Source organism: Fukomys damarensis, unplaced genomic scaffold (assembly GCF_012274545.1).
Source record: "Fukomys damarensis isolate Sample0158 unplaced genomic scaffold, DMR_v1.0_HiC HiC_scaffold_33, whole genome shotgun sequence".
Lineage (NCBI taxonomy): Eukaryota > Metazoa > Chordata > Mammalia > Rodentia > Bathyergidae > Fukomys > Fukomys damarensis.
In genome coordinates this window covers 1,084,833-1,110,386 of record NW_022900945.1, presented here as the reverse complement: position 1 = coordinate 1,110,386, position 25,554 = coordinate 1,084,833, and the positions used below count along the sequence as shown (strand labels likewise).

Here is a 25,554-nt window from a genome sequence, read left to right as displayed (position 1 = left end):
TGCAGAAATGGGAATTTGTCCCAGGAAACTGGTGTCCAAGCCCGGGGTCTGGTCACTGCCCCCTGAAGCCCTGAGCTGACACACCAGCCCGTGTGGGGACCGAGGTGAGGCGGACTTGGTTCCCACTGCCAACCACGAGCCATATAAGCCGGCGGCCAGTTTGTCTGCCTGACGCTCAGCATGGCTGTGGGTAGCCACTCTCCTGACCTGCGTGGGAAGTGTGTGGAGGACTGAGGATCCTTCTGAGAGCCGCAGTGCTGCCCACTCCTGCCTGCGCCCTCAGCCCCTCGCCCTCCGCTGTGTCCCCAGGACCCCTGGCACTATGACCTGCACTGGCCAATGAGATGTCAGTGGGCCTCATCGCTGCCCGGTGGCTGGGGCGATCGGGAAGGTGGCCCAGGCAGGGCCCAGGGGACAGCAGGGTGTGGTGGAGCCTCCTGTCTGGAACCTGGGGCTTTGGGATGGTCTGTAAGGGCACAAGACTGGCCTGGGCCTGGACACGTGTGTCTGCTAAGCTGCGGCCCTCACAGGCTGCCAGGCCCCAGCTCCGCTCCTTTCCCATCTCTGATGGCCACCTTCCTGCTGCTTTTCCTCCACCTGAGCCTTCGGCCTCGGCCTCCGGGGCGGCCCTGGACCCACTGCCCCGCCCCACAGCTTCCCTTGCTGTGCTGTCCCAACTGCACTTGTTTGGCCTGACTGGCCTGCCAGTCCTGGGTGGAGCCCAGGCAATCAACACGAGTGCGGGTCCTGGGGAGCGGAAGCCAGGTCTCTTGCGTTTGGATCACAGCCAGCCAGAGGAACCATGGTTCCTGTCTCCTAGGGTGGCCTTGAGGCTCAAGTGCACAGCCGGTTCTGCTCCCCAGATTACCCCTGCTCTGCTTCACGGGGCCCGGCTGACATTTTTCTGGGTGTAGAAATTTCCAGCGTTCCTCAGCAGAGGCCTCCCATGAGTGAGCCTGGGAAGCCCAGGGGCAGGGGCAGGGGCAGACTCAACTTTGCCCAGAGGTGACTGCGGTGCTCCAAGCTCACCCCACTCCTTACAGGCCCCGGCACCCTAGGCTCCACCCCGGGGTTCTAGCACCAGTCACCCCTCTTCTCAGGGTCTGAATACCAGTCATGCAGTGTCCCCATCTGGATGGTGCCTCCCACCCTGCAAAGGCCCCTGCTGTGTGTCCCTCCTCAGGTGCCACAACCCAAATATTTTGTTTTGCTCCCCAACCTTAGGGTGGGAGTTGGACCCTGCAATCCTAATATTTAATACACTGGAGACCCCGTGGGAAAGCCTGGAGTACCCTATTCCTGACCCTGGCTGGCCCCAATGACACCCACGTACAGTACTCAGGGTAACAGGCACTGGGACGACAGCTTGATCTGAAGTATGAAGTGTCCCCCAAGACTCCTGTGTCCAGAGGCTGGGCTTCTGGATGGGCACTGGATCATGGGGCGCTGACCTTACAGACAGATGAACTCACTGGTGAGTTCACAGCAGGATGGGCTGCAGAAGGTGGAAACTAGTAGATAGATCACAAGGCCTGACCTGGAAGGGTGGATCTTGTTCTAGCCCCTTCTCCTCGCTCTACTTCTTGGCCACCATGACATGGCAACTTTCTTCTGCCGACCTCTCCTGCCATGCTGCTCCTACTTGGAGCCAGCTGACCATGGACTGACCCCTCGGGAACCATGAGCCTTTCCTCCCGAAGGTGATTTAGGTCAGGTATTTGTCTCAGGGCTAGGAGGTGGCTGATACACAAGGTATGCACTGTGGATATAATGCCTGTATGTTCCAGCAGGTAAGGCAGTGCTGCCCATTAGAATACAGGGGAGGACATCTCACACCTGACCCCACCATGAGCTGCCCAGGTGTGGGCAGCCCCATTGCTCAGCCACCCAGAACCATGCATAGCGAAAGACGACGCTGCTCCTGTAGCATTAGCAATTTTTATTTTCCTTTTTGTTGCATAGGAAATGCAGTACTTGCTTCCAGTAATTGTACTGTAATGTGAGAAGGTGGTAGCACTAATGGTTGAATACAAGAGTTAAACTAATCCACACCAGCTCAAAAAACCTGTGGAGATTTAGTTGAATAAGAATGGATGCCCACAGTGATTCTCAACCAATTACGAATTTTCACAGAACACAGTAAACTAAAAGGGTAACTATGAGAATCAATACGGTACACTAGAGGCACGGGGTGGGGTGGGGGCCCGGCTCATAACAACCACTTTCAGACCAAGTTATTAACATGGTGCTGCTCAGCGTCACAAAACCTGCTCCCCGCAATGGAAATGGAAATCGAGGCACTGCGTGGACAGCGTCTGTGCACATGAACTGCTCTGGGCAGAGGTTGAGGTTATGGCAGGAGACGCCACAGGGTCTCCCAGAGACCTCGGGGACCCTGCTGAGCTCCCAGCCGAGTCTGCTGATGTCTCGTGCAAGGTGAGGAAACGCCTTTGTGGGGCAGAGACGACCGAGCGGGCCCAGGGAGAGACAGGGTGGCCGTGTCACGTCACCTGCGTGGCCAGTGGCCCTGTGGCCTTCGGCTGAGATGATTTGAAAAAAAAAAAAAAAAGCCAATTTACTACTATTGCCAGGAGAGAAATACAATAAAAAATTCAGGGTAACAGTCAGAAGGGGGAAAACACTTGTCATTTTGAGAAGTCTTGCACAAAACAGCAGGAACAGCAGCCCGATTCCCGTCAACAGCTCCCTGAAGCCCCGGGGCCCTGAGAGCTCAGTCTGGCCCGGCAGCTCCCGGGGACAGAGCCCGGCTCAGACCTGAGCAGCTCTGCGTGCGCTCCAGTGGCCACATACTCTGGGAAGTCTGTTGTGACCCACATCGCACAAGGGCAGGAGTGAACTTGGGGTCCAGGCCCGCGGAGGAGGTATACCCAGTTTGGGGTCCTCCCAGCCCTTTGGGGAATCAAGGGTAGATGGGTGCTGGCTTAGGGTGAAAACATGAGATGAAACGATTTAACTTGGGAAGGGGGGGTAGTTTCAAATCAGACCAAAAAAAGTATCTAAAAAATTCCATGTTAATAACGAACTTTGGCTCATGAACCGGGCCCGGAGTTTTTACAGAGTTTCACTTTTGAAGGAAGTATCGCAATTGTGCATGAAACTGAAGAGCCATGTGATTCCTTAGGATTATTTTTTCCTTTTTCCTTAACGTGAGGAGGTCTGGTGTGAGATGGTCAAGCATGGTAGCTGGCCGGACGCTGTCCCTCTATAGAGCTGCTTCCAGGGCAGCGGGGCCAAGGGTCACCTGCACCTGGAAATGTTCTCAGAGTGGCTTTGTGGCAGAGTTCTTGGAAGTCAAATGTAGTTTTGAGACACAAATCTCACCAGGTACTGATTTCTGAAACCAAACACCCATGCTTGCCCCCTAGGAAAAAGAACAAAGCAAAACAAAAACCAAATACAAAACACAAGTAATACTGAATTTAAGTAAATGTATACCTCCAAAATACTGAAAACACCGGAAATCAAGAAGAGACAGAATTTGCGTTCTCGGTGAAATACCTTTAAACCTAGCTGACAAGAACCAAGTCAGAAAAGAAGGTAACATGACCGAGTAATATTCATACCGTTCACTAAGCATATGGAGAGCATGCATTAATATTGTACGGTTATTTTACATTACCTATACCAGAGGTCCTGACCGACAGACAGCGAAGGCTACCGGTGTAGAAAAATCTTACTTCAGAAGAGCAATATAATACAGATTTCACAGGCACTACATTTTAATATATCAGGTATTATGCTGGTTTTCTTATAATTCTTTCTGTCCTAAAGCTGGCATTATAACAATGACCAAAAAGGCAAGGATTGAAGTAAACGGAAAGTAGATACCAAAGTCGATATAGTTTTCTTCAGATAGATTAGTGCATAGTTCTCATGCAGATAAACACTGCTATGCATTTACACTGTTGGAAAGCAAAGTGAATTGAGCCCAAGTTGTCACATTTGTGTAAATCATTTTGTCAGCCTGTAATAGCACCATGTAATGGATTTGCATTAAACATTAGATTGATTTCAGAATTGGTGACACAGTATTCACTACAGTTAAGTGCTATGAAATAGCTTCAATGGTACCTGCTATATATCAAAGCAATTTTCATCCCACTGCATTTTTTATTGGGAAAAATAAAAGGGAAACATCCACGACGCTAATGAGCCGGTGCACAGCCTTGGACGGGGAAGGCAGAGTGGGTGTGCGGTCAGATAGGAAGTTCATGCCTGCTTCAGACAAGGTGGCTGGGGGCGTGGGTGGTGCCCCCCTCCAGGCCAGGCCCAGGGGGTAGGCGGAGTCGCCCAGAAGCTGCCCCACACCACTGTCTGCAATGTCTGACTCTGTTCTAGGGAGGCCTGTGACCAACAGCCAGGAAAGAAGGAAAAACAGACGGAGACAATCAGAGGAGGGGAGAGCACGAGCCACACTAGGGAGTCAGAGCACATCCAACGACCTCTTAGGAACCCTCCCAACACCCCAGGGAAAGGCCCGCTTTAATCCAGGTCTCATGAATACTCTCTGGCACTGCCACCCAGAGTCCAAAGCACGCGGAATGAGGTTTGGAGAAGTGAGACAAACTTTGAGGGGGGCGGACCGAGTTCTGTGACGGGCAAGCGGGGTCTGGGGGACAGAGCCACAGTGGGCAGAGAACTAACAAATAGCTGTCACGCCAACGGGCGAGGAAACAGAAAGCTCGGCGGAAGAGGGCTGAGGAAGGGCAGAGTGGCAACTGGCTGGGCCTCTGCACAGCAAGGGCTGGGCGAGGGTGGCTCGGCCTGGAGAGGGACTGGAAATGGTTAGGGTTAGTGTTTGTGCCTCTGACTTCAGTTGCCAAGAAAAAACTCAGAGCGCCCTGGGATGGACTCTGCCAATCTTGCTAATTCCATCTGATAGGAGAGAGTGTCCCAGTGTGTCCCAGTGCCAGGGGCCGAGCCTTCACACACAGATAGCACTCCGTCTGTCTGTCTATACTCCAGGGAGCAAAGTCTTCCTCAAATGTCTCTGCTCGGCTCTTAACCTAGAAAGCCAAACAGTCTGATGGCTGGTGTTTCTTTCTTCCTGCTGATCACAACTGAACTACAGTTGCCTGCTGCTTTCTGGACGATGAAATGTGAACACAATGGTAACTTAGTGTGTTTAATACTTAACCCCTGTCCGTTATCACCCTAGACTGCCTCCCTCATGTTTTAAAGCCTTTAAAACATTTTTTCCTGCAAATCTGTTCAGAGTTCCCTAATTTTAGCTTCATCAAACTTAATACAACAAAATACCTTCAAAAATACAGCATACCTGTAACATCCATTTACAATGGTTTCTCAGTAGACCTACACTTCTCAAGCATAGGCATATGCTATACCATTGAGAGAAAAAAATGACTGTATTTAAATACTTACAAAAAAAAAAAAAGGAAACAGGAAAGTTTTAAACTTAAATCCAGTTCCCAAAGGGGAGAAGAAGAAAGAAAAGCAATTCTATGAATGCTGCCTTTATAATGAACAATCAGAAATTTCACTAGGCTAATTTGACAGAAAATTTTCCTCATTTAAACAACATTACAAAAGTCCTGCATTATAAAATAGGGTAGAATAAATCAGTGTAATCAATAAAACTATACAACAATACAAATTACATATCTTCTCAGTGGGCAGTATATCCCCTCTTTGCAGTCATGACTACAACATGCTCACTAAAAACAACTAAAACTGCCCAAACTATTGCTTAGTTTGTTTTGTTTAAAAAAGGGTGCAATTTCATTGTATATACAACCAATTTCCTGGTAATACCTTGGCTTATCGCAAGGCTCTGACAAAATGTTTGTCTAGGCTTTTTTCCCTTCACTGTGAAACTGAAAGCTCTGCTATTTTTACTGTGAAGCACTGAAAGCTGCTATTTTTCTTTTTTTTTTTTCTTTCCTTTTTTTTTTTTCTTTTTAGTGCACATATGTCGTAATAAAGTAATGCCCAGCTAGGTGCTATCGGGGAGGCAAAGTATGCTAGCTACAGGAAGTGACACCGTAAGCTGACAATCACACCGTACAACAGCGCCAAACGACTATTCAACCACTTACCAGACATGTATGAAAATCCAAAATGTTTTATTTTTTTCCTTAAATAGAGATAACCAGTAAACAATTTTCAGAACTTGGAAGTTTAAAAACGTGCATATAAAAATGGGCATTATATACTTTTTATTGAATGTGGATTGACTGCAGTCTGCTAAGAAAAATGGGGTGTGGGAGCTGAAGAAAAAGGAGTTGTCTTTTTTTTTTAAGGCTTGCTTGTGAAAGGAACAGTTGTAAAAACAAAATTGCTTGAAGCAGGGTCAGCTTAGTGCTTCACAGTTTGACTGCTTCTCTAAGAGGAGCCCTTCCTGCGCACGTGCATTCAAAAATCACAAAAAAGTACAAAGACAAACACCTAAAGACACTGCGTCAAGTGCAGCACTGACTTTGGTCAAATTAAAAAAAAAAAAAAAGAAGAAGAAAAAAATCCTCGCTAAGCTTCTCTACATGATATAAGCAGGTATTGCATATTTTCATACATCTGGGGGGAAATGAAGGAAGACTCCAAATAAATTGTAAAATGCAGCAACATCCGAAACACTGATATTCTAAGCCTCTACAGATCTCAGAATAGCACTGCCACTGACCACACAGGACAATAACGACTACTCCTACCTGTGAACAGCTAACATCTACTTAGTTCTAGGTGTTGAAGCCGACGATGGCAGACATAAAAGTCACATTTACAAAAAGTGTCTCCAAATGCTTGACCAGGGAAACCCCTTTCAATAGAGGAGCATGTGCAACAATTCCACAAATAATTGCTATCCAGGGCAAGGCACATTGATATGGAATTTTTGTTCTCGTGCAAATTAAGGAAACAAAACAAAAAAACATTGTTTTGGGGGGAAAGATGAGGAGCAAAGTGACTTCCCAAGAATTTCAGTTACTTGATTGTATAGGACAGTAGTAGGGCCCTTCTGAAGGGCTGGAAAACATAGTTTAAAGGCAAGTGCCTAGAGGGGTTACAATATTGTGTCTTAATGCACTCTACTTTAGCCTACGTTAACTATATAAAAATTAGTCACTAACACTAGAACATGCAGACTCCCTCCGGCCGGCGTGGCCTACGCCAGGACGCGGACATATGTATAGCATAGGAAACCTTCTCCAAGCTGCGCGGGAAGCAAAGGGCGCTTCGCTGTCTGGTAGAAAAATCACTTGCATTTTTTTTGTTTCTGTTTTTTTTTTGTTTGTTTTTTTTTGTTTTTGTTTTTTTACACAAGATACAGGACATCTGGGGGTGCAAACGTTGTTTTGTTATTCCCTAATGAGTACCCTTGATCTGAATGGGCACCAGCATTTGTGTCAGTATTGGTTTCATCATCATCATCATCATCATCATCATCATCATCATCATCATCATCATTTTCCCATAGCCCAGTTCAGGGACACAAAGGTCTAAAATTCTGGACAATCTCTGGTAGAATGAAGTGTCTGATGATAAGTCTGTGTTGCCAGATACATGTAAAAATTTTCAGAATTGGCATAATTCATGATAGTGACGTCTAGCTTATAAAATTAACAGATACCATGACTTCATTTTAGTTATGTGCTTTGATAACAGAAAATAATTAGCATTTAATGTAGTTAACATATTGTGGTAAAAGCACCATTAGATTTGTTTTTTGTTTTTTTTTTTAAATTTTCCTTCAGTTTTTAAAGGGATACAAGTTTAACAATAAAAAACATAAAAAGCAAAAATAGCTCCCCTTTTTCTTGCAAGGCTGTTTTTTACCCCAATAATTTAGAGTCCTGGGGTGAAAGGACTTGAAAAACAAAAATAGAATTTTCAACAATCTCTATCTTACAAAGATATTTAGCTATCCAATGAAATTGCACTTCACTCAATTCAAAATTCGATTGTTTTGATCGTTTCCTGTCAGTTTCTATCAAAACAGACCATCTTCCCCATTTCCGTGTGAATTTTTGTGTCATTGTTGAAATTGTTGAAAAAAAGTTGTTCTTTTTTTTTTTTAATGTAAGTGCAGCATTTCAAAACTTTTTAAAAACTGAATAGTAGTAGTAGTTTGCCATTTTCGGAATCGTTCTGCAACGTGAGCGGACTCACTGTCCTTGCGGGCCATGGTATGGGCTTAACTGCTGACGGCTGAACCAAACCAAACTGAAAGAAAAATAGAAAGGAACCAACTGCATTTTCTTTTTCCAATACGTTACGGAAACATTGCCCTTTGACTGTCCCGTAAGTACAGATCGCAGATCTCGGCTACTCCGAAAGATTTAGTTCTCCATGCGCCTCCTGCCTGCTCAGGGAGGCCACACCTGCGTGGGTCAATTCACGAATCACTGTGAAACAGCGGGCTCTGTAGGGAGGTGTGCGACAGGAAGTGTGAGCAAGGGGTGTGCTCCGCCAGCCACAGCGCCTAAGCTCACGCCTGAGGAACACCTCACATGCTACAAAGCCCAGCCATCTCCAGCACCATATGAGAAATTACAACAGTCCCTAAAGTATTAAAAAAATCCCGAAAGGTTATGGCCTTTCCTGTTTGACCATAATGCTTGCTGTTTCCGTGTACAGGTGGGGCTGAATCGGTGTTTTCTCCCCTTCCACTGACAGTGAAGTTGTAGCCGCGCGGGGCTGAGGTTGCGTCCGTGTTACAGAGTTGAGAAGGGGTCGGGTGGTCTGTCTGGTGGGTGGTGGGACGCTGTGACTTTTATCCCAGGTACCAGGACTGGAAGACAGAAGGGAAAGTGTGGTTAGTAGTGTGGCAACACGTGTGCCTCATGTGGACATGGCCTGAGTTCAATCCTCAGGACTGCTGAAAGAAAATAAAAGTCCAACCGATAGATCCCAGCGTATTTCAGAAGCTGCCCTTCCAGTCCGGGATCGGGATCCGCACTGGGACTCCCGGGAAAAGTGAGGGACCGACAGCGGCAGCGAGGAGACACTGCAGGTCCCTCCTCTCGAGTGGCCCCAGGCTGTGGGCTTCGGAAGTGACCCGAGTGTGGCCGGCAGTGTGAAGCAGTTCTGCCTCCGCGAATGCAAATCCGGCTTTGTAGCCCGTGGGACCAGAGACTTGAGCATCTTGCGTCTTGCCCGCCCATGGTTGCCTGGCCCACTGCCTCATTCCCCGTGAAGAGGCCCGAGCCGGTGGCCCTGTGGCCGCCGATGGCTCCCCTGACGGGTCATGCAGTACCTCTGAGAGGCAAAGGGGTGCTTGCTGAAGATGTGCTCACAACACTGCTTTAACAGCAGGCAAAAGTGGTCCACGTGACCCACGGCTCACAGCCTGGGGTCCCAGGCACACCCGCCGAGAGTTACGAATTAGCGCTCTGCTCAGCTCAGTCTCTCCACAGCACTGCTTCTGGAAATGGTACACAGCAGTCAGGAAGCAGCCAGCCTTCACCTTGGGGATCCCTGGAGCTCCGAGGGGCGTGGCCGTCCCCTCCCGCCTCCAGGGTCTGCGTGTCACCACCTCTCACCAGTGCAGAGGTGCGGGCCTAGCATCGCTTCAGCTGTTAGCGAAAAAGCAAAGCCAGGTAAACAAGGACCAAGGATGCATGAGCATCAGTTTCCTGAGTGAAATTAAAAGGTGCGTGGTTTTGCCGACTTTGCGCTAGCTACATTCTGACAAATCACGCATTTGTCTTTGGTCACAGGAACGTCAGATCCCCTCAGATCTCCAAGTCACTGTTCAGAAAAGGCTGTGACCTGCTTGACCTTGTGAGGGGACAGCTTATCCTTGTCCCTGAGATTCAATTAGAGAACAGCGAGCTCTTTGATCTGGGGATCAGTGGCTCAGTGATGGCCACAATGGAGGCTGGGATCAGATTTCCGGGTCACACAAGCCACCTGTGGCCTCTGGAGGAGTTAAAAAACCCCAACAAGCTGAAAACACGCATCCCGAGCACTTTCAGGTGTTCTCTGAGCTCGCGCCTAGGCATCACAGTGCAGCCTCTGGTGTCCCAAAGGGAAATCCTCCTGGTAGCAACAGACTGAGCTAGCTGCACAAAAGGGAGAGCGGCCCCGCGGCCTGTGCTCAGGACGTGGGCCCAGCTCCAGCCCTGAGCGCACTGTGGGGCTCAGGCAGCAGCTGTGACCCTGACTTCCTGAAGGCGGCAATTCTGGGACTTCCTGACCAAGAGGCCCAGGACGGACTCGGGGCGTCGGCAGGGGGAGCAGTTCTCCATGCCACCGCGCCTGGACCAGACCTCAGGGCACCAGGAAATCTGCAGTGCCTCTGCACTTCTCTTAAAAAGCAAAGCAAGAAAAAAAAGTTTCTTCACACATCTTACTATTCAGTATGTGCCTTGCCGACAAGGTTACCCAGAGCAGCTCTGTAATCCTTCACTGAAATAGGCTTTATTGATTGCTCTGGTCTATTGTTCCCTTTTCAAGTCCCCCAAGTTCAAGTTCATCCTGGTGTTACATCATGTCTGGTTGCTAGGAGCAACCAGACAGACCCAGACGTGACTATCATTAGCAAGAAACCCTCTGCTCTCCTCCCACCAGCCTTCCAGTGGTTCTGACGTAGCAGGCCCACTGCAAACACATTGAAGTATTTATTCTGCCTAATTTATGACTTACAGAGCAAGCAGGACCCCCACTCCAAAAACCAACACTGTTGTATATGTAATTAATCTGTCTTTCCCTGGCACTTGGGAAAGTTAGACAAAGGACTAATTATTGTGTTTCACCCTGCACACTTTTCTTTTGGGGGGTGGATATTTGCATGGGAAAGAAAACTCCAAGGCCGGGCCCCAGCCCCCTCTCCTCTTCCTTCTGCCCTCTTGACATTTCGTGAAATACTTTAGCTGCTTAAGGGAATTAGAAAAAAAAATGCGATGTGAATGTTACTCCTTCTGAGTTGGTATTCAGCAACACAAATCAACTCATGACATGTTTAAATTTAAATGCTAACCACACACTCTCAGAGTTACTTTAAAGGTTAGTTTTTAATCAATAGAAGTTGCTGACTCTGAGTTTTTCAGCTGTGCACTGCAACTCTTGGGCTTTTGTCTGTGGCTGAGGCTTGCGAACTTTCTTTCCTTGAGATGATTTTAGCAATGATTTGCAGACAGGCCATTGTGCTCTGACCAGCAACACGGCAATAAAGGAAGGGCCATCCCAGCGGGTGTCACATGGCTCCTGAGGCAGGGGCTGGGGGTCTTTATTAACCCATGAAAAAACCTTAATTAACCCTTTCAGGCCTGACCAAAACCTATTCTTCAACTTCTTCACTCCTATGCTTTGACCATTAGGACTGATTTCAACATCACGCTAATCTTCACGACAATTAACCCAGCTACTTGACCAGGACTTCAGGAGGGGCAGACGTCGAGGGGGACCACACGGAGGACTTTTTTCTGGAATGAGGATGCTGTGCCTACATCGTGTGCAGAGGGAGCAGATGAACTGTTTCAGCGATCGCAATAACACGTCCACGTGGCCAGCACCAGTCTGCACCTGAAGGTGTTCACGAGTGGCGGCCAGGGGTGCGGCCTGCACACCGCGAGCCCTGCACCGCAGCAGCTAAGAGGGCGGTGGGTGAAGCAGCCGTGTTGGAAAAGCCCATTTCTCCCTCAGTCTCGGTCATGCAAACAGTGCAAGTTTCACAACACTCACTGAAGGGTGAGTCTGCATATTCCCTTCCTGAGCCACGCCAGAAAAACGCGAGAAATCTAAGATTGCTAAGTTGCTGAGGTTGAACAGCCAAGTGCTGGGAAAACACTGCCACATGAGGGGCAGTTCATTTGTGGAGGGTTAAAAGAATCAGCTCCAGATAGTTACTGACTAGGCCTGGGTTCCCTACACTTTTTTTCTGCCTTCCTGCTTTATAGCCCCATAGCCCGCCCTGCTGTAGCCAGGACTACAAAGGCGCCTCTGTCCCTTATCTGCAGGAGCAATATTCCAGTACAATATCTGAGGATGCCATCTCGGTACATTTACATTAAGGAAGTAAACACAGAGCTTTGATCTGGGACTGCGCTGCAGTCCTCCTCAGGTCCTCAGCCCTACTCCCACCAAGCTCGCGGGCGGCTGGGTACAATTAGCTCCGTGGCAAGGTCTGGACAGGGAATGTGCCGGGAGGGGAGGTGGCGTCCTGCCGGCGTTCAAGGTGAAACATCAAAAGAAATCTGCAGCCCAGGACCAGAGCTCAGCTTCCCCCTCTCGTCGGAGGAAGGAGTGATCTCATCAGGTCGGAAAGTGCTGAGTAAGGATTTAATAACGCGCCTGCAGCGCGCCCACCTCGGGGCTCCACGCTGAATGTGCGCGCGAGGCTTCATTTAACTGTTGCGGCGCTACTTTTACTTTTCCCTCCACAGTTCTCCAGTTTATCACGCTTCCCACCCTTAATTTGCAGCCACACTGAGGTTCGAATCGCTCAGTTATCAGGGTTATGAACCGATGGCATCCCAAGCGGGAGGCCGGGAGGCGTGGGCACCTCTGTGGTGCCAGCCGGCCTCATGTCTGCGCCTCAGGGGGACAGTGAGGCAACAGAGCCGGCTTCCAGGATGAGGCCGGGCCGGAGGTGCAGTGAGGGGACGCGGCCCTCAGTAACACGCAGGCTCCAGTGCACGAGTGCGGCTAGCAGAGCGATGAGAACGGTGTGTCTGCGGGGCGCAGTCCTGCCTCACTCTCCCCAAAGGAAGGGGTGCTGCGGAGGGCAGAGCAGAGCGATGGGCAGCATCTGTTCCTCAGAAAGTGAAGCGAGGGCAGTTTCACACGGGCGCACTGGGCACAGGCTGTAATGTGGGGTCTGACACTGCTTTCCTCTGCCTGCAAGGGGTCGTGGGGCACAGCCCCTCCACCCGCGTGGCTGTGGTCCCCACAGTCTTCTCTGGAGACACTGCCCTTGCCAGCCACACCAGGCACTTGGGCAGTGTGGCTTCCTGCCGTTGCTCGGGTGAACTAAATCACTGCAGCACAAATACACTGCCTTTGGCAGATCCGGCCTGAGCCTGGAGGCGCCTGTCCTGCCCCAGGGCTCAGGCCACATGGGCCTTGGCCTCCCATGGGGTGCAGGAGGAGCTCAGTGCTGGGTACCCCATGCATGGGCTCTGGGGGTATCCTGAGCTTAAGAACAACGGTGTCTGGCCTGGGACCTCCCTACCCAGAGGGAGGTGCCAGGCTGTAGACTTCCTGACCTGTAGGCGCCGGGCACCCGCTGCTCACACTGAGGACCTTCATCACCTCACCAGTGGGCGGGGCCAAGCACGAGGGGTCCCGAGGACCCAGCCCCGTGTTTCCTACTGTGGTGTGACTTCCTGCTGAGGGTGCAGCAGAAGTGTCACTGCTGGCACCGCCAGCCTCGGGCTTTGATCTCCAGAGTTTTTCACTGCCTGACTGTATCGTGTTAAAGTCTATTTTAGAAAACTCTGAACCAAGACCTGTTTGTTGTGCAGGAAACTGTTAAGATGTTAATGCGCCACGCCTGGCCTGCTCACCTTGGTGGCTGTCCTTTCTCGCCACTCGGACCTTCCAGGTCCCTAAAGCCACCAAGTCTCCCTGCCGGGCCTGGCACAGTGTTTGCAGGTCCCTGGCCACCAGCGCTGCTTCTCGGGACTTCCAGCCTGAGTCAGGGTGGCTGAGGCGGAGGAGGAACAGGCCGTGTCCAGCCTTCCAGACTGAGCGTCAGGCCAGTACCCACGCTCACGTCACCATGGCCTGCAGATGACAGGTGGGGTCCCCATGAGATGCAGGACCACACAGTCGCCCGGCATCGCCCGCAGCGTCCTTTCTGGGCCAGCTGGACCGGCTGCCTCTGGAGCATCGTGCTGGTTTGGGAGCATAGACTGCGGCCTGTGCGCTGCAAGCCGGGAGCGGTGGCCAAACCACGAGTCCCTGGAGAACCACTGGCTGCTTCCAGCCAAGACGCCCCTTTCGGTTCAAACCTCAAGACAGGAAAACACTCATCATTCTACCAGCGGCCATCCAGTCCCTCCAAACGTCGGGAGTGCACCGTCAGTCGTGCCGACCGGGTTCCGAGGGGAACCTTTCACCCGGTGCGGGTCTCCTTGCTGCCTCTGTGCCTACCCATCGGTCTCCTCGGCCTTGCACCCAGACCCTCTGGGGTTCAGAAGTGCATCCCGGCCCACGCCTCTGCCTGGAGACTCAGTGGAGGCCCACAGTCTCGGCCGGGAACCAGGCTCTGGGTCCAAGTGATGAGAATCACCAGCAGTAGCACCGGGCGCTGGTTAGAAGTGCTGGAAACGGAGTCAAGTCAGCACCTCTGAGTCTGTGTCCAGCTCCTGCTTCACCCACCTGTGGGGAGGAAATGAGGTGCCACCCGGCCGGCACCCACACAGAGAACCGGGGAGCCAGGCAGATGTGGACAGCTGGGGCGGTGGGGGTGGGGGATGGAGCCGGCCAGCTTCCTAGGAAGGACCTGGCTCCCCAAGGAACTTCCTCTCATTTGAAGACATAATTTCTAGTTAAAACTAGCAGCTGTAGCAGCCCCTTTCCCCAGTTGCAAGAGAAAGTTCCTAAGAAAATAAAAATCTGTCTTTAATTGCGGTCTTGGAATTGGAGCAGGGCCGCCAAGAACACAAAGGGGACAGGCTCGGGGCTGAGAGAGGCCCAGCCCTTAGCCTGCAAGGCTCAACTCTGTGCCTGGAGTTGGGTGAGGGAGGGGACGAGGGAGGGACGCGGGCACTGGGGGGGCAGGAACAATCCTATTTTGGTTTTTGTTAGCGAATGGCATACTACACAGATCAGAGACTTCTCATAAAATACAAACCCCCACTGTACACAAAGCACAGGAAAATGTGAGGGGAAAAGGGAAAAACTAAAAGCAGCTTAGGGTGTGTTAACGCTGCCATTCTGTCAGCTTAAAGAGTATTTTATGCTTGATCAACAGCTCTTTTTTATTGTGCTTTTCTTTCATTCATTCAGGACATCAAAGCCGGGCGCCAACAGCATACCTGCCTTCTGGAGCCGCGGAGGAAGGTTCTAATGAAGCCAGCCGCGCTGGGAGCCCAGACCCCCGTGGACACGGCAGTTCAAAGGGAATATTTCAACAATGATTACATTTTGTAAATCTTTTTATGAAAGAGACAGCTTATTTCCTGCTTTTTCATGAAAAATAGATTCTATCCATTAAAGGGAGCCCGCGCCACGGAAGCTGCCCGAGATCTGAGGTGCGGCGTGGGGATTAAGAGGACAAGGACCCGATGAAATTGTCCCAGTGCCCGTCCCCTGGCTGGGATGACTCTGCCGGATGTGCTGGGCGGGGCCGGACAGCGTGGCCCAAACTCTACGTTTGTGGTCTGCTCTGTGTTTTGATTCCACCAAAGCCAAGAATACCAGGAGGCCATCAGGCCACCCATTCTATCACACAAGAGCGAGATGAAAGGTTCTAGTTACAGACTTGCTAAGTGGTGTATTTTAATGCCCTGAGATGGGACAGACTCTTTTCCATATGGGAAGCTGGCCCATAAAAGGCTGGCTCTGCTCTCAGACATAAAGCGAGCTTTCTTAGGGCCTAGTGTCTGGCCCCAAGGCAAAAACAGAGGAGTGGCCCAGCCCTTTGTAAATTTGGATTTTCACATTAAAATAATCTTTTGCCTGGCAGGGAGGGAGTTACAGAGAAAGGGGAAGGAAGGGAATATGATTTCCTGGGGAGCTATGAAATGAAAAAATGTATGTTTTCTACACATCAGATTCCAAATTTAATTAAATGTCTGTTGCCTAACAAGTGCGGACAGTCACACTTGGGGCTGCCCCACAGTGGCTGGGAGGCGCCTTCCTGTTAGACAGAGGCGTGAGAGTGAGGTCGGTGCAGCTGAGCGAGGCCTGACCGACCGTGACCATCCCACCCGTGCCCTTCCCGCCCCAGCCTCTCCTGACGGGCTCAGGTTCTGGCAAACCCGTCCAGAGGCCTCGCTGCCTGGGTGTGCAGACAGACAACGTCCAGGAAGGAAAACAGCACTGCAGTGGACAGTCCAGTTGTTCCCAGTTCTAGAGTTGCCCCCAACAGCAGCCAGCAGATCTGGGCCCCTCCGACCCCACCCAGGGCAGGGACAGCAGCACTCAAGGCCCCTGGGCTGTGACCCTTCTCCCTCTTACCCCTGCAGCCGAGCCCCCGTGGGAGTTGGGACGGCCCTGTCCACACCATCAAGGAGAAACAGCCGGGAGTGCAGCCACTACCACCTTGTGGGGCAGCAGGGAAAGAGGCTACGGCAGAGAGCCAGGAGCCGGGCGCAGAGGCGGAACCTGGACAGTGTGTGGAGGCCGCGGCAGGGTCCCAGTGTCCAGGTCCACGCAACAGACCTGGAGCAGGTGAGGCGCACACCCTGGGCTGACCCAGCCCAAACTGCCGGTCCGCTCCCCGCCTTTCCTCACTGCTTTAGGTCAGGGCCGTCTCTTCTGGGATGGCACTGGGAGAGGGGAACTGTTCCTATCCTCACAAGGTCCTCCTGACCTTGACCACAGAACAAATCAGGTCATGGCCTCAGGGACCCACACCCCGGCCCTCTGGATGCTGGATTCCAATCTCCTTCTAGCTCACCAGGCCTCAGGACAGTTACGCAGTGCTGAGGTAGAAACAGAAACAGGAAAACACAAAGTGGCCCTGACCTCGTGGCCTACAAAGTAAGCAGCATTCCGGTCGCTGACACAACAGGAAGCTTTCGTCTGCCCACGGCCCAGCCTGAAACAAAGCCGTTTTCCCAACACCTCCCCACGCCGACCAGGGACGGCACCGGCAGGGACAGCGCCGGCAGGGACAGCGCCGGGCTCCCCCTCCGGCACAAGGTTGGATTTGGGGTTTATGGCACTAAGCGTCTTTGTTGAAACGTGACTTGCAAAACAAACTCACATGGGGGGTGCTGTGGGTTCAAATGGGTGTTTTCTAAATGCTGAAACAGCAAATGCTCTTTTATGCATAGGTTTATTTCCTCCTAAATTTGTAGATTTACAGCCAAGCTATGTCTCTGTAGGTGTTTCCAAGGGGGCAGTGGCACTGCTGGGGCCAGGAGCAGCAGGCCGAGGGCCCCCCAGCCGCACTGATGGTGGCCTGCCCGAGGGCCACGCCAAGGATGGGGTGCATGTGTGACATCTGCGGCCGGCAGAGCCACTTGGCCTCCAGGCCGGAGGGGAAACAGGACCGGAACGCAGAGAGCTCGACTCATTTTTACTTTCTTAGTAATGACTCTGAGGAGGTGTGGATTCTGCAAGCAAAGATTGTCGAAGAGATTCCAAAATGCGTTTTGTAAAACTAAGCCTGTAAGCAGAAGGCTCTCAGTGGGATTCTGGACAAATGACTGGAGTTAGTGCTCACTGGTAGGTGAGGGCAGGAACCAGCACACACGCACGTACATGTGCACTTGCACCCACGCACGCGGAGCGCGGCTCCGTGGCAGCCACGCAGGCCCCAGTTGCCTTGCTGTCCTTAACATCCAGTGCGGCTGTGGGACAGGTACATGTTGAAAACCCACTCCCTCATTAGACCACCATTTGTCTTGCAAGTACAGCGACCGGGATGCTGCCCTTGGACCCAGCTGCCGCCGGCCTCTCAGGCAGGTCAACTCCTGCTCTTCTAGCAGATGGCTCAAGTGCACAGCACTCTGAGACTGTCTTGTGAAAGAAGCAATTCAAGCTAAAATGTGACTTCCCATCCAACAACACCAGCCCATCTGCACTGCTCTCCAGGAGCACGTTTGGGAGTTCAAGGCCAGGCTGAAAGCCCCTCGCACTCCTGGAGCTCACGGTGCCTCCTTCCCTGCAGCCTCTTAACTGTACCAGTGCTGGGTGCTGAGGCCAGGTGCAGGAATGCCTACCGCAGGAGTGCGGCCTTCTCAGCAGCGCGCTGCCCGGGGATGAGGTGCTCTGCAGGCCTGTTTCCCTGGTCCTGGATGAACATTCCAGACACCACACTTCAAGTTTCTCAGCACCGCCTTGGCATCTCACAGAAGTAGCCGATGCACTTTTACTTTCCTCAGAGATGAGCACTGTTCTTGTGTCTCGTAGATGAAGGTGGACAGTGCTTCCAGGAGAAGTGTCCCGCCTTGAAGGAGTCCTGGACTGCACCTACCAAGAACTGTGAGGTTCACCAGGTCCCAAGACCTGGGGATCATCCCGCCGGGACGGATGCCCTGAGAAGGGGCTGAGCCAGGAGAACTGGAATGGATTCTCAGGTGCTCCAGGGAAGTGGGCTGGGAGCACTGAACTCCTGGCTGGCTGACGTGAGACTTGATCTCGCCGCTAAACCAGGGTCCCTGGATTCAGAGAAGGCAGCGTGGTTTTCACAGAGTAGAGCAAAAAGGTGGTGGGGAAAGGCAGCCAGGGCTCTGCCTTAAACCCCCCTCCTGAGTTGGAGCTCAGGGGCACTGAGCCGACAGAGCCAAGGCGCCATCTCTTGCCCTGGAGCAGGCCTGCCTGAGCAGTGGGCACAGGTCCTGGGAGCCCGGGCTCGGGGGCGTTGGGAGTGGTCAGGGGAGTGACTGAGCAGCAGTCCTGCTGTGGGTTCAGACACCACACAGCCCAGAGTGGCTGGGCTCGGGCCAGGCTAAGAAGGGACCAAGACCCCTTCCGGGCACAAGTGCTGAGGGTGAAATGACGCCCTGCAAAAGGCTGATGTCCTGCTTGGTGCTCATCACTGTCCGGGGAGCCATTGCCTCACCTGCCTGCCAACTAGTGGCCTTTCCGTGGCACGATGCTGGGATTGCACTACTTGATTTAATCCTCTGGAAACCAAATTATATGTAAATAAGCTTCTGAGTAAAACCATCTGCTAAGGAAATGAGAAGTTTCTTCTACAGGAAAAGACAAGCATCCAAGTGAGCCCTTCAGACGGCGTTCTGCAGAGTCGGTGTGAAGGCGTTTCTGACGAGGCAGGGGTTTACAGCTGGCGAGCGGGTGGGCAGGGCTCACAGTGGCCAGGTTCTGGGCCTTCACCCTGAAAACCTTCGCGAAGACAATTGGCGTGTGAGACGGGCCTCACGCCGGCCAGCCCAAACGACCAAATATCATGTGCTCTTTCTTCTGTCTGGTTTTTGTTTCTCTTCTTTCTTTTCCAGAAATACTGATACAGTTTTGGTTCACTCTTCATTGCCCTTTGGACCCCTGCCACTAAGAGTTGCTGTCGGAAACCAATTAAACATAACTGCCATGTATTTTTTTTTTTAGCAACTTTGGAAAATGGTGCATGGGAGAAATTTGAAACTCAGAATGACCTGCAGATTTCCAAATGGACTTAATTTATCCATGTAGATCCTAATTATTTTAAAGACAATAATGTAATAGTTCAAAATCTTTTATATTTGTTAATTATAGATAGCTAAGATTCGGGTCTGGTGTTACTTGTGCTGAATCTTGTGGTAAACAGTGATCTCAGCTGTCTGGGCTTGCATGAAGGTGTCTCAAAGCCTTACGGGCTCCTAGGGGAGACTTTTGGAAGGGGGTAGATTACCTGGCAGTATACCTGACTTTCTGTGAGGAGGTGGGGTCTGGCTGGAAGAGGAGGGTCACTGGGGTGTGTCTGCAAGGGCCGCTCTCTCCCATGCTTCCTTCTGCTCTCTGCTTCCCGGCCACCATGATGTGAGCAACTTTTCTCCTCCAGACCCTCCCACCATGCCAGTTCTGCCTGCAGCTGGCCCTCCATGCAAGGTGTGGAACTTCTAAAAGACGAGCCAAAACAAACCTCTCTTCCTTTAAGCTGGAGGTATTGGATATTTCGTCCCAGAGATCAGGAAAGTAATCAAGACAGATTTTGGCACCATGTGTGGGCTTGCTGCTGATGCTACCTGACCAGTTTCAGAAGCTGTTAGGATGGCTTTGGAAAGGCTTTGAGATGCCAGTTAAAGAAGCCCTAGGGAGCTGTGAATTGAGCTTCATGGGAGAGATTCTGGTTGGAGCTCAGAAGACCAGAATGCAGAAAGAAATGCAGACAGAAAGACCAGGCTCAGGGGGCTTCATTTGGGAGCAAGGGCTCCACTGGGATCTGGACTCCAGGCCATGTGTGTTAGTTATGTCATGGCAGGAAATTTGCCTATATTTTACTATACCCCGAGACTGCAGGAGACTGAGATTAAAAGTGATGGACTAATGATTCTGGTAGAGGAAATTTCAAAGCAGCCCAATGTTCAGGTTGTAGCATAAGTACTACCTGCTGCTTCTGCCAAGGTTTATGCTGAAAATAAGGAGCACAAGCCCATTGGAAAATGTTCTATTTTCCCAGAAAGGCTGGCAAAATCGGAGCAGAGGAGGGCCGGATTACTGAAAAGATCAGCATTAAAAAGAAGCCAAACACTTTACATTAGAACAATAGGAAAGATGCCTTGAAAACATGAGGGACCAGCAAGGCCTTTCATAGGTTCAAAATAGCAAAAGTGGAAGACTTTCCTCTGAGAAAGGAGCCCCACGGCACTGAGCTCCACAACAGTGACCCAGAAGATTTGCTGCCTGGAATCTGGTTCACAGTGATCAGCCATCTAGGCCTTTGGAGGCCTCTGGGGCCACAGCAGAAGAGGCCTCGGCTACTGCTTCAGCGGGCAGTGGACCCAGCATCACAGACAGTGTCGGTCGTGTGGACATGCAAGACGTGAGAGTCACGGATCAGAGAGGCCTCTGTCTGGGCTGCAGGGGGCGCCTGCGGGAACTCAGCTCTGGTCGCAAAGGTCAGTGTGCCAAGTGGGGGGCACTTCGATGTGACAGGGGGTGGTGTGAAGGGAACCATGCATCTTTCTGTTCAGATGAGAGAAAATACTTAGGGAGAGGCCAGCTGAGCAAGCCCTCGCTGAAGAGAGACGATGCCATGAAGTGCGGCATTCAGTGCCACCCAGAAAGCAGGGCAGCGGGTGACAGATGGGAAATGAGGCTTCTCACCGCTTCACACTGCATTTCACAGTTGTCTAGAAAGGTACACAAAGCCTATCAGGTTAAATTAATCCTAATGATCGATTTTAGTTTTGTTCTAATTAAACAATTTCAATTTAATTAATGCAAGCACAGAAATTAGTCAAAATCTCAAATGTAAAGGTTGAACTTTAAATCAAAGGCCACCCCTACCCCTGCCTCACACAGAAGCACCTTCAAGAGGTGGCCGTGAAGGACAGAAGGTGGAGCAATGTGCAGCCACAAGCCAGCCAGGAGACGGATGGAGGCCCAGGCCGCACACACACGCACACTGCGGGATGGCGGTGTAGGAAAGTAGGCTCCATGAGGCAAACATCCGAAGGGCACGCTTTGTTCCCCGGACTCCCAGCCGCTGAGGTGAGCCTGGGGCACCTGTGTCAGAGGAAAACCAGGCGTGCCCTTTTCAAGTCCTTCCCTCCTGGACCAGCCGCTGCCCCGTCCTGCTGTCAGTCCTGCGAGAGCCCCTCCCTGGGCTCCCCTGTTCATCTGGAGGTACTGCTCTGCTGAAGTGATGCGCTGTTCCGAAATGCACATGGTCACACGTGAAAAAGCAGCAGGTGCTGCAGAGAGCCCCGAGGGGACCACCGCTCCAGGGCATTCTGTAACCTCGCAAAACAGTGTCATCGCAGAACAGATCATGTGCCCAAGCCACCCTGTGGGGACAGAAATGGAGCTGTTGTCTCTCTTGACAAAAACTCAGAGCAGATGGCATCGAGAGTCCTGCAAGCTGGAGGAAGCCACGGCCTGGGCCAGGTGCAGGTCTGAGAGAACACACGACACCGAGTGCTGGTGGCACAGGTCTGTAGGCTTGCCCGCCTGGACTCCGCTGTGCGGGTATTTTGCTCTCACGCCCGCGGGTCTCCATGTGTCTGTTCTCCAGTGATGGAACTAGTGGAGAGCAGTCGCTCACAGGAGAACAGCTCAGGAGCGGAGTAGTGCAGTTGATCAGGGTCACGATCATCAGTAAGCTCAGTAATGATGGCGGGGTCCCCCTTACCTTGGTTAACGGTCAGGGACAAGTCCTTTCTCGGCTGCCAGGGGTGGCGATGGCTTCTGAAATATTAACTTCCACCCTGGGAGTGACACCTCACGCATCACAGCTAATGTCTGACCTTCACTGGGTGGCAGGAGCCCAATCCCTTGATTTCATAGTCTTAACTAAGAAACATTAAAATACAGATTGACTCCGGTCGGCAGGGATCTTTATGCTCTTTCCACTAAAAGAGCTATAAATTCAATGGTTGACCTTTTAGATTCAGGTCACAAATGACACCCACTCAGTTTTGTCTGCGCTGGTAGAATTTATGTGAGGGTCTACAGGTAGAATCCGTGAAAGTTGAACTTTAACGAAATGTCTTTCAAAGATGTGCACTTAGCCACAGATTTCTCACAAAAAATCCAGGCAGCCTTTGGAAAACAGCCGATATGCGCTCAGGATCAGGCTCAGGGTCTCGGCCTACTCCCTGGGTAATTTTCTTCCCATAGCGCTGCTGTCGGACCCACTGTGTCTGTGTGGAAATGCCAGCCTGGCTCCCGATCAGACTTTCTGACTGGAGGTCCCGCGACGTCTCCGCCGCCACCGCCATCCCCAGTCCTTGTCAACAGGCCAGTCGCACCCACAGGGGTCTTCCTGTCCCCCTCAGGGAAATGGGATTTGATGGCTCTGGGCCCTGCAGCGGGGGAAGGACAGGCCCCGCCCCCTTGCTGCTCCCCGCTGGGCACCTGGCTGCCATGGGTGTAGCGCAGGGTCCATGGTCCCCCGGCCAGCGCGCTCAGGGTGGTCCAGGCGGCAGCAGAGCGGCCAGGAGTGGGTTGGACAGGGGAGCCCCTGCCAAGTGGGTGTGGAGAAGCCTCCTCCACCCAGTGCCGGCACCACCTATAGCACGAGGGCACCCATTCCTCTCGGCCTCCGCGGGGTCTCCTCCATCTCCAAGGAGGGGGCATGGCGGGGCGGGGCGGGAGCAGGTCTGGCCTCGGTTGGTCCTGGGGCATCGCAGTGACCGCCCCGGAGGAGGTGCGCAGCCCACACTGTGGACACTGTCCGAGGCAGGAGTGCTGCTCGCACAGGCTTTCTTCCCAAAGCGGCCATGCACAGAGGGACAGGGCAGGCGCAGGGGGTCTGGGACAGCATCAGGGCAGGGCAGACACTAGTGACAGCCAGCACTGTCCACTGTGCCTTCCACCCAGGCACAGTTTTTCAGGGAGAGGAAAATGTGACCACTCCCCGGCCAGATGCCATGACTAGGGACAGTCAAGATCATGCTGTGCTGGCATGCCAAACATCCTTTGTAGCTAACAATTAAAATGGGACTCAGTTTTACCAAAGAGACCTAAATGGAAATTTGCCATCAGGATACAAAAGTGGAGCATGAATGGGCCTTTTCCCTGATAGGAAAGGAACGAGAACACAATGGATGTGATATCCGGAGCTGCAGCAACCATTGTGCAACGAGGCATCAAGCATGAGGATGAGAGGACAATATGCCAGATGGTAGAGGTGAACTTTGGAAAGGGCATGGGTCCTGCTGGCTTCCTTAGAAGCTGAGACAATGCTCATGACCACTCACAGGTTTCTTGTCGCATGAGAAAAATAACCCTGATTGGCTGAGGCCATTGTTAGTCAGGTTTTCCCTAGGAACCTCCATTTCACAGACAAGACACAAGACCCTTCAGCAGAGAGCAACTTGATGTGAGGATGCTGCTCTTCTGACAGAGAAATCAGCCCTCATCATCCTGGAGTTCGCATGACCTGGTGAGCTGCCTTTTCCCCCCTTCCCTGACTGGCCTCCTGTGGGTGCTTCCTTCCCACCCTGTAATCTGGACAGCCGGTCTCTGCCCAAGAAACCTCCCTGATGGCCGCCTGCTCCCTAACCTAACCCTACCCAGGGTCACCAAACTCATGCCGCAAGGCAACGCCCAGGCCCACAGTGGAGCCCTGAGCTATGGCCTGAGGGAGGCAGCTGACCCCACAGCTCTGTCACTCAGGGCCTGTGGGTGGGTGCCAGCACATGCGCGAGGGCTGGAGCGGGCAGCCTGTGCGGCCCTGAGCAGGTGGCCGTCCTCAGAACCTGCCAGGTGTGGGGTTGGGGCCATGGTTTCCCCTACTGCTGTTGGACCTGGGCCTTGGGTGCTCAGGGGCCACTGCGGGCTGTGCTCTGGTGCGTCTCGTGCCATCCGTGTGTCAGTGGCCCCACCGCCCCCTTGGCTCGGGGTCCACGTGGGGAACGCAGCCCTGCAGCTGACAGTGACTGAGGGTGCCTGAGACGACGCCATCACAGGCTGGCCCTGAATGCCAAGCACGCGATCCCTATACCAACAGCATTAGATTTGCAACAACCAGGACACACACACGTACACAGATCCCAGACACAGATGTGTGGGCACCTGCCACGCATGAGGAAGCCGCACAGGAGACAGACTCTGACAGCCCCGCGCACCTGCTCTGCCAGGGGAAACCTCGGTGCCTGGGCTCTTGGGAGGGGACAGTGGGCTGACCCCCATGGGAAGGCCCTGGCGCTCCTCAGCGGGCCAAGACCATGGAGGGTGGGACAGGGGTGGGTGGCAGGGGAGGCCAGGTTGCCTGGCGTGCAGCCAGCACCACCTGTGACCCTGGGGCCCAGCAGCCAGGCCCTGGATCTGCTGAGCAAAAGACACAGCGCCATGCTTTCTGTCAGGGATCAGGCCCATGCCAGGATGTGAGGCTCCCGCAGCCTGGCGGTCAGCTGGTGGTCTCCTCTCTGTTCTATCTGTTTGTTGCTGCTGTTGTTGCTACTGTTTTGAGACAGGGTCTCACTATGTAGCCCAGACTGCCTTGAACTCCCAGTGATCTGCCCACCTCAGCCTCCCTAGTGCTAGGATCATAGGTGCGTGCCTCAAGCCCAGCTGAAAAGACAACTGGCTCTGAGACAGCGTCTAGGTGTCGCACACATCTGCTGATGCACAATGGTGACAGGCCAGGTGCAGGGAGTGTCACCTGCAGTCAGGGTCACCTGAGGGACTCCGGCCGGCTTGGTGCTCCTCAGGTGCAGGCCTCCTCCATGGCCCGACCGAGAAGGAAGCCAGACAAGGAGCCGGCACTAGGTCCCGGGCGGGAGCTGTCTCCACGAGGAACGGACCTTCCCTGAATAGTGCCTCTTCTCCGGCCCGCACTGTTTGGTACATGTGTGTCCTCTCTGCGACACCGTCACCCTGTGCGGCAGGTCTGTGTGTGGGACCGGTGCCCCAGGGAATAGGGGAGAGGAGGCAGAGGTGGGAGAAGGGAGGCCACCAGGGAGGAGGCTGCAGGAAAGGGGTGAGGTCTGCCTTGGCTAGGAGAGCTCTGGAGAGAGGGGCTGGGGAGTAAATAGGGCTTTCAGTGAGGCCCAGGCTTCTAGAGGTAAAAGGCCCTTTAGTTTATCCAATGACTACATTTCGAAAATGGTGGCAGAATACATCTAGGATTTGCCATCATAGCCATTTTTCTCATTTTTTGGAAAGAGGCCTCATTATAGTTGAGGCTGGCCTTGAACTTGTGACCTTACTGCCTCAGCCTCTGAGTGAAGGCTCTGCTCCCCCATCCTGCTCCTCTTAACCAAGCTTATGGCACAGTGGTATCCAGTCCATGGCGTCTTCATCTTGTGACCGGGCTCTGCTGGCCGCACGCCCCCTGCCGGCCCAGCTCCCTCA

At 52.4% G+C, this 25,554-nt stretch overlaps 1 protein-coding gene and 1 long non-coding RNA gene across 4 annotated transcripts in view; one reads left to right on the top strand and one right to left on the bottom strand.

The window, feature by feature from the left end:
* LOC104848852 overlaps window positions 1–11,365 on the top strand; it is a 63,477-nt gene extending 52,112 nt beyond the window's left edge. Inside the window, exon 8 of the long non-coding RNA XR_004515022.1 lies at window positions 11,295–11,365. This is a non-coding gene — a long non-coding RNA (uncharacterized LOC104848852). The remainder of the gene's footprint in view (window positions 1–11,294) is intronic.
* Nfia (nuclear factor I A) overlaps window positions 6,108–25,554 on the bottom strand; it is a 430,814-nt gene continuing 411,367 nt past the window's right edge. For all 3 annotated transcript variants that reach the window (XM_010605025.2, XM_010605027.2, XM_010605026.2), the window contains one exon: window positions 6,108–8,764. In XM_010605025.2, coding sequence (XP_010603327.1) covers window positions 8,747–8,764 — 18 coding nt within the window. In that variant the 3' untranslated portion in view covers window positions 6,108–8,746. The remainder of the gene's footprint in view (window positions 8,765–25,554) is intronic.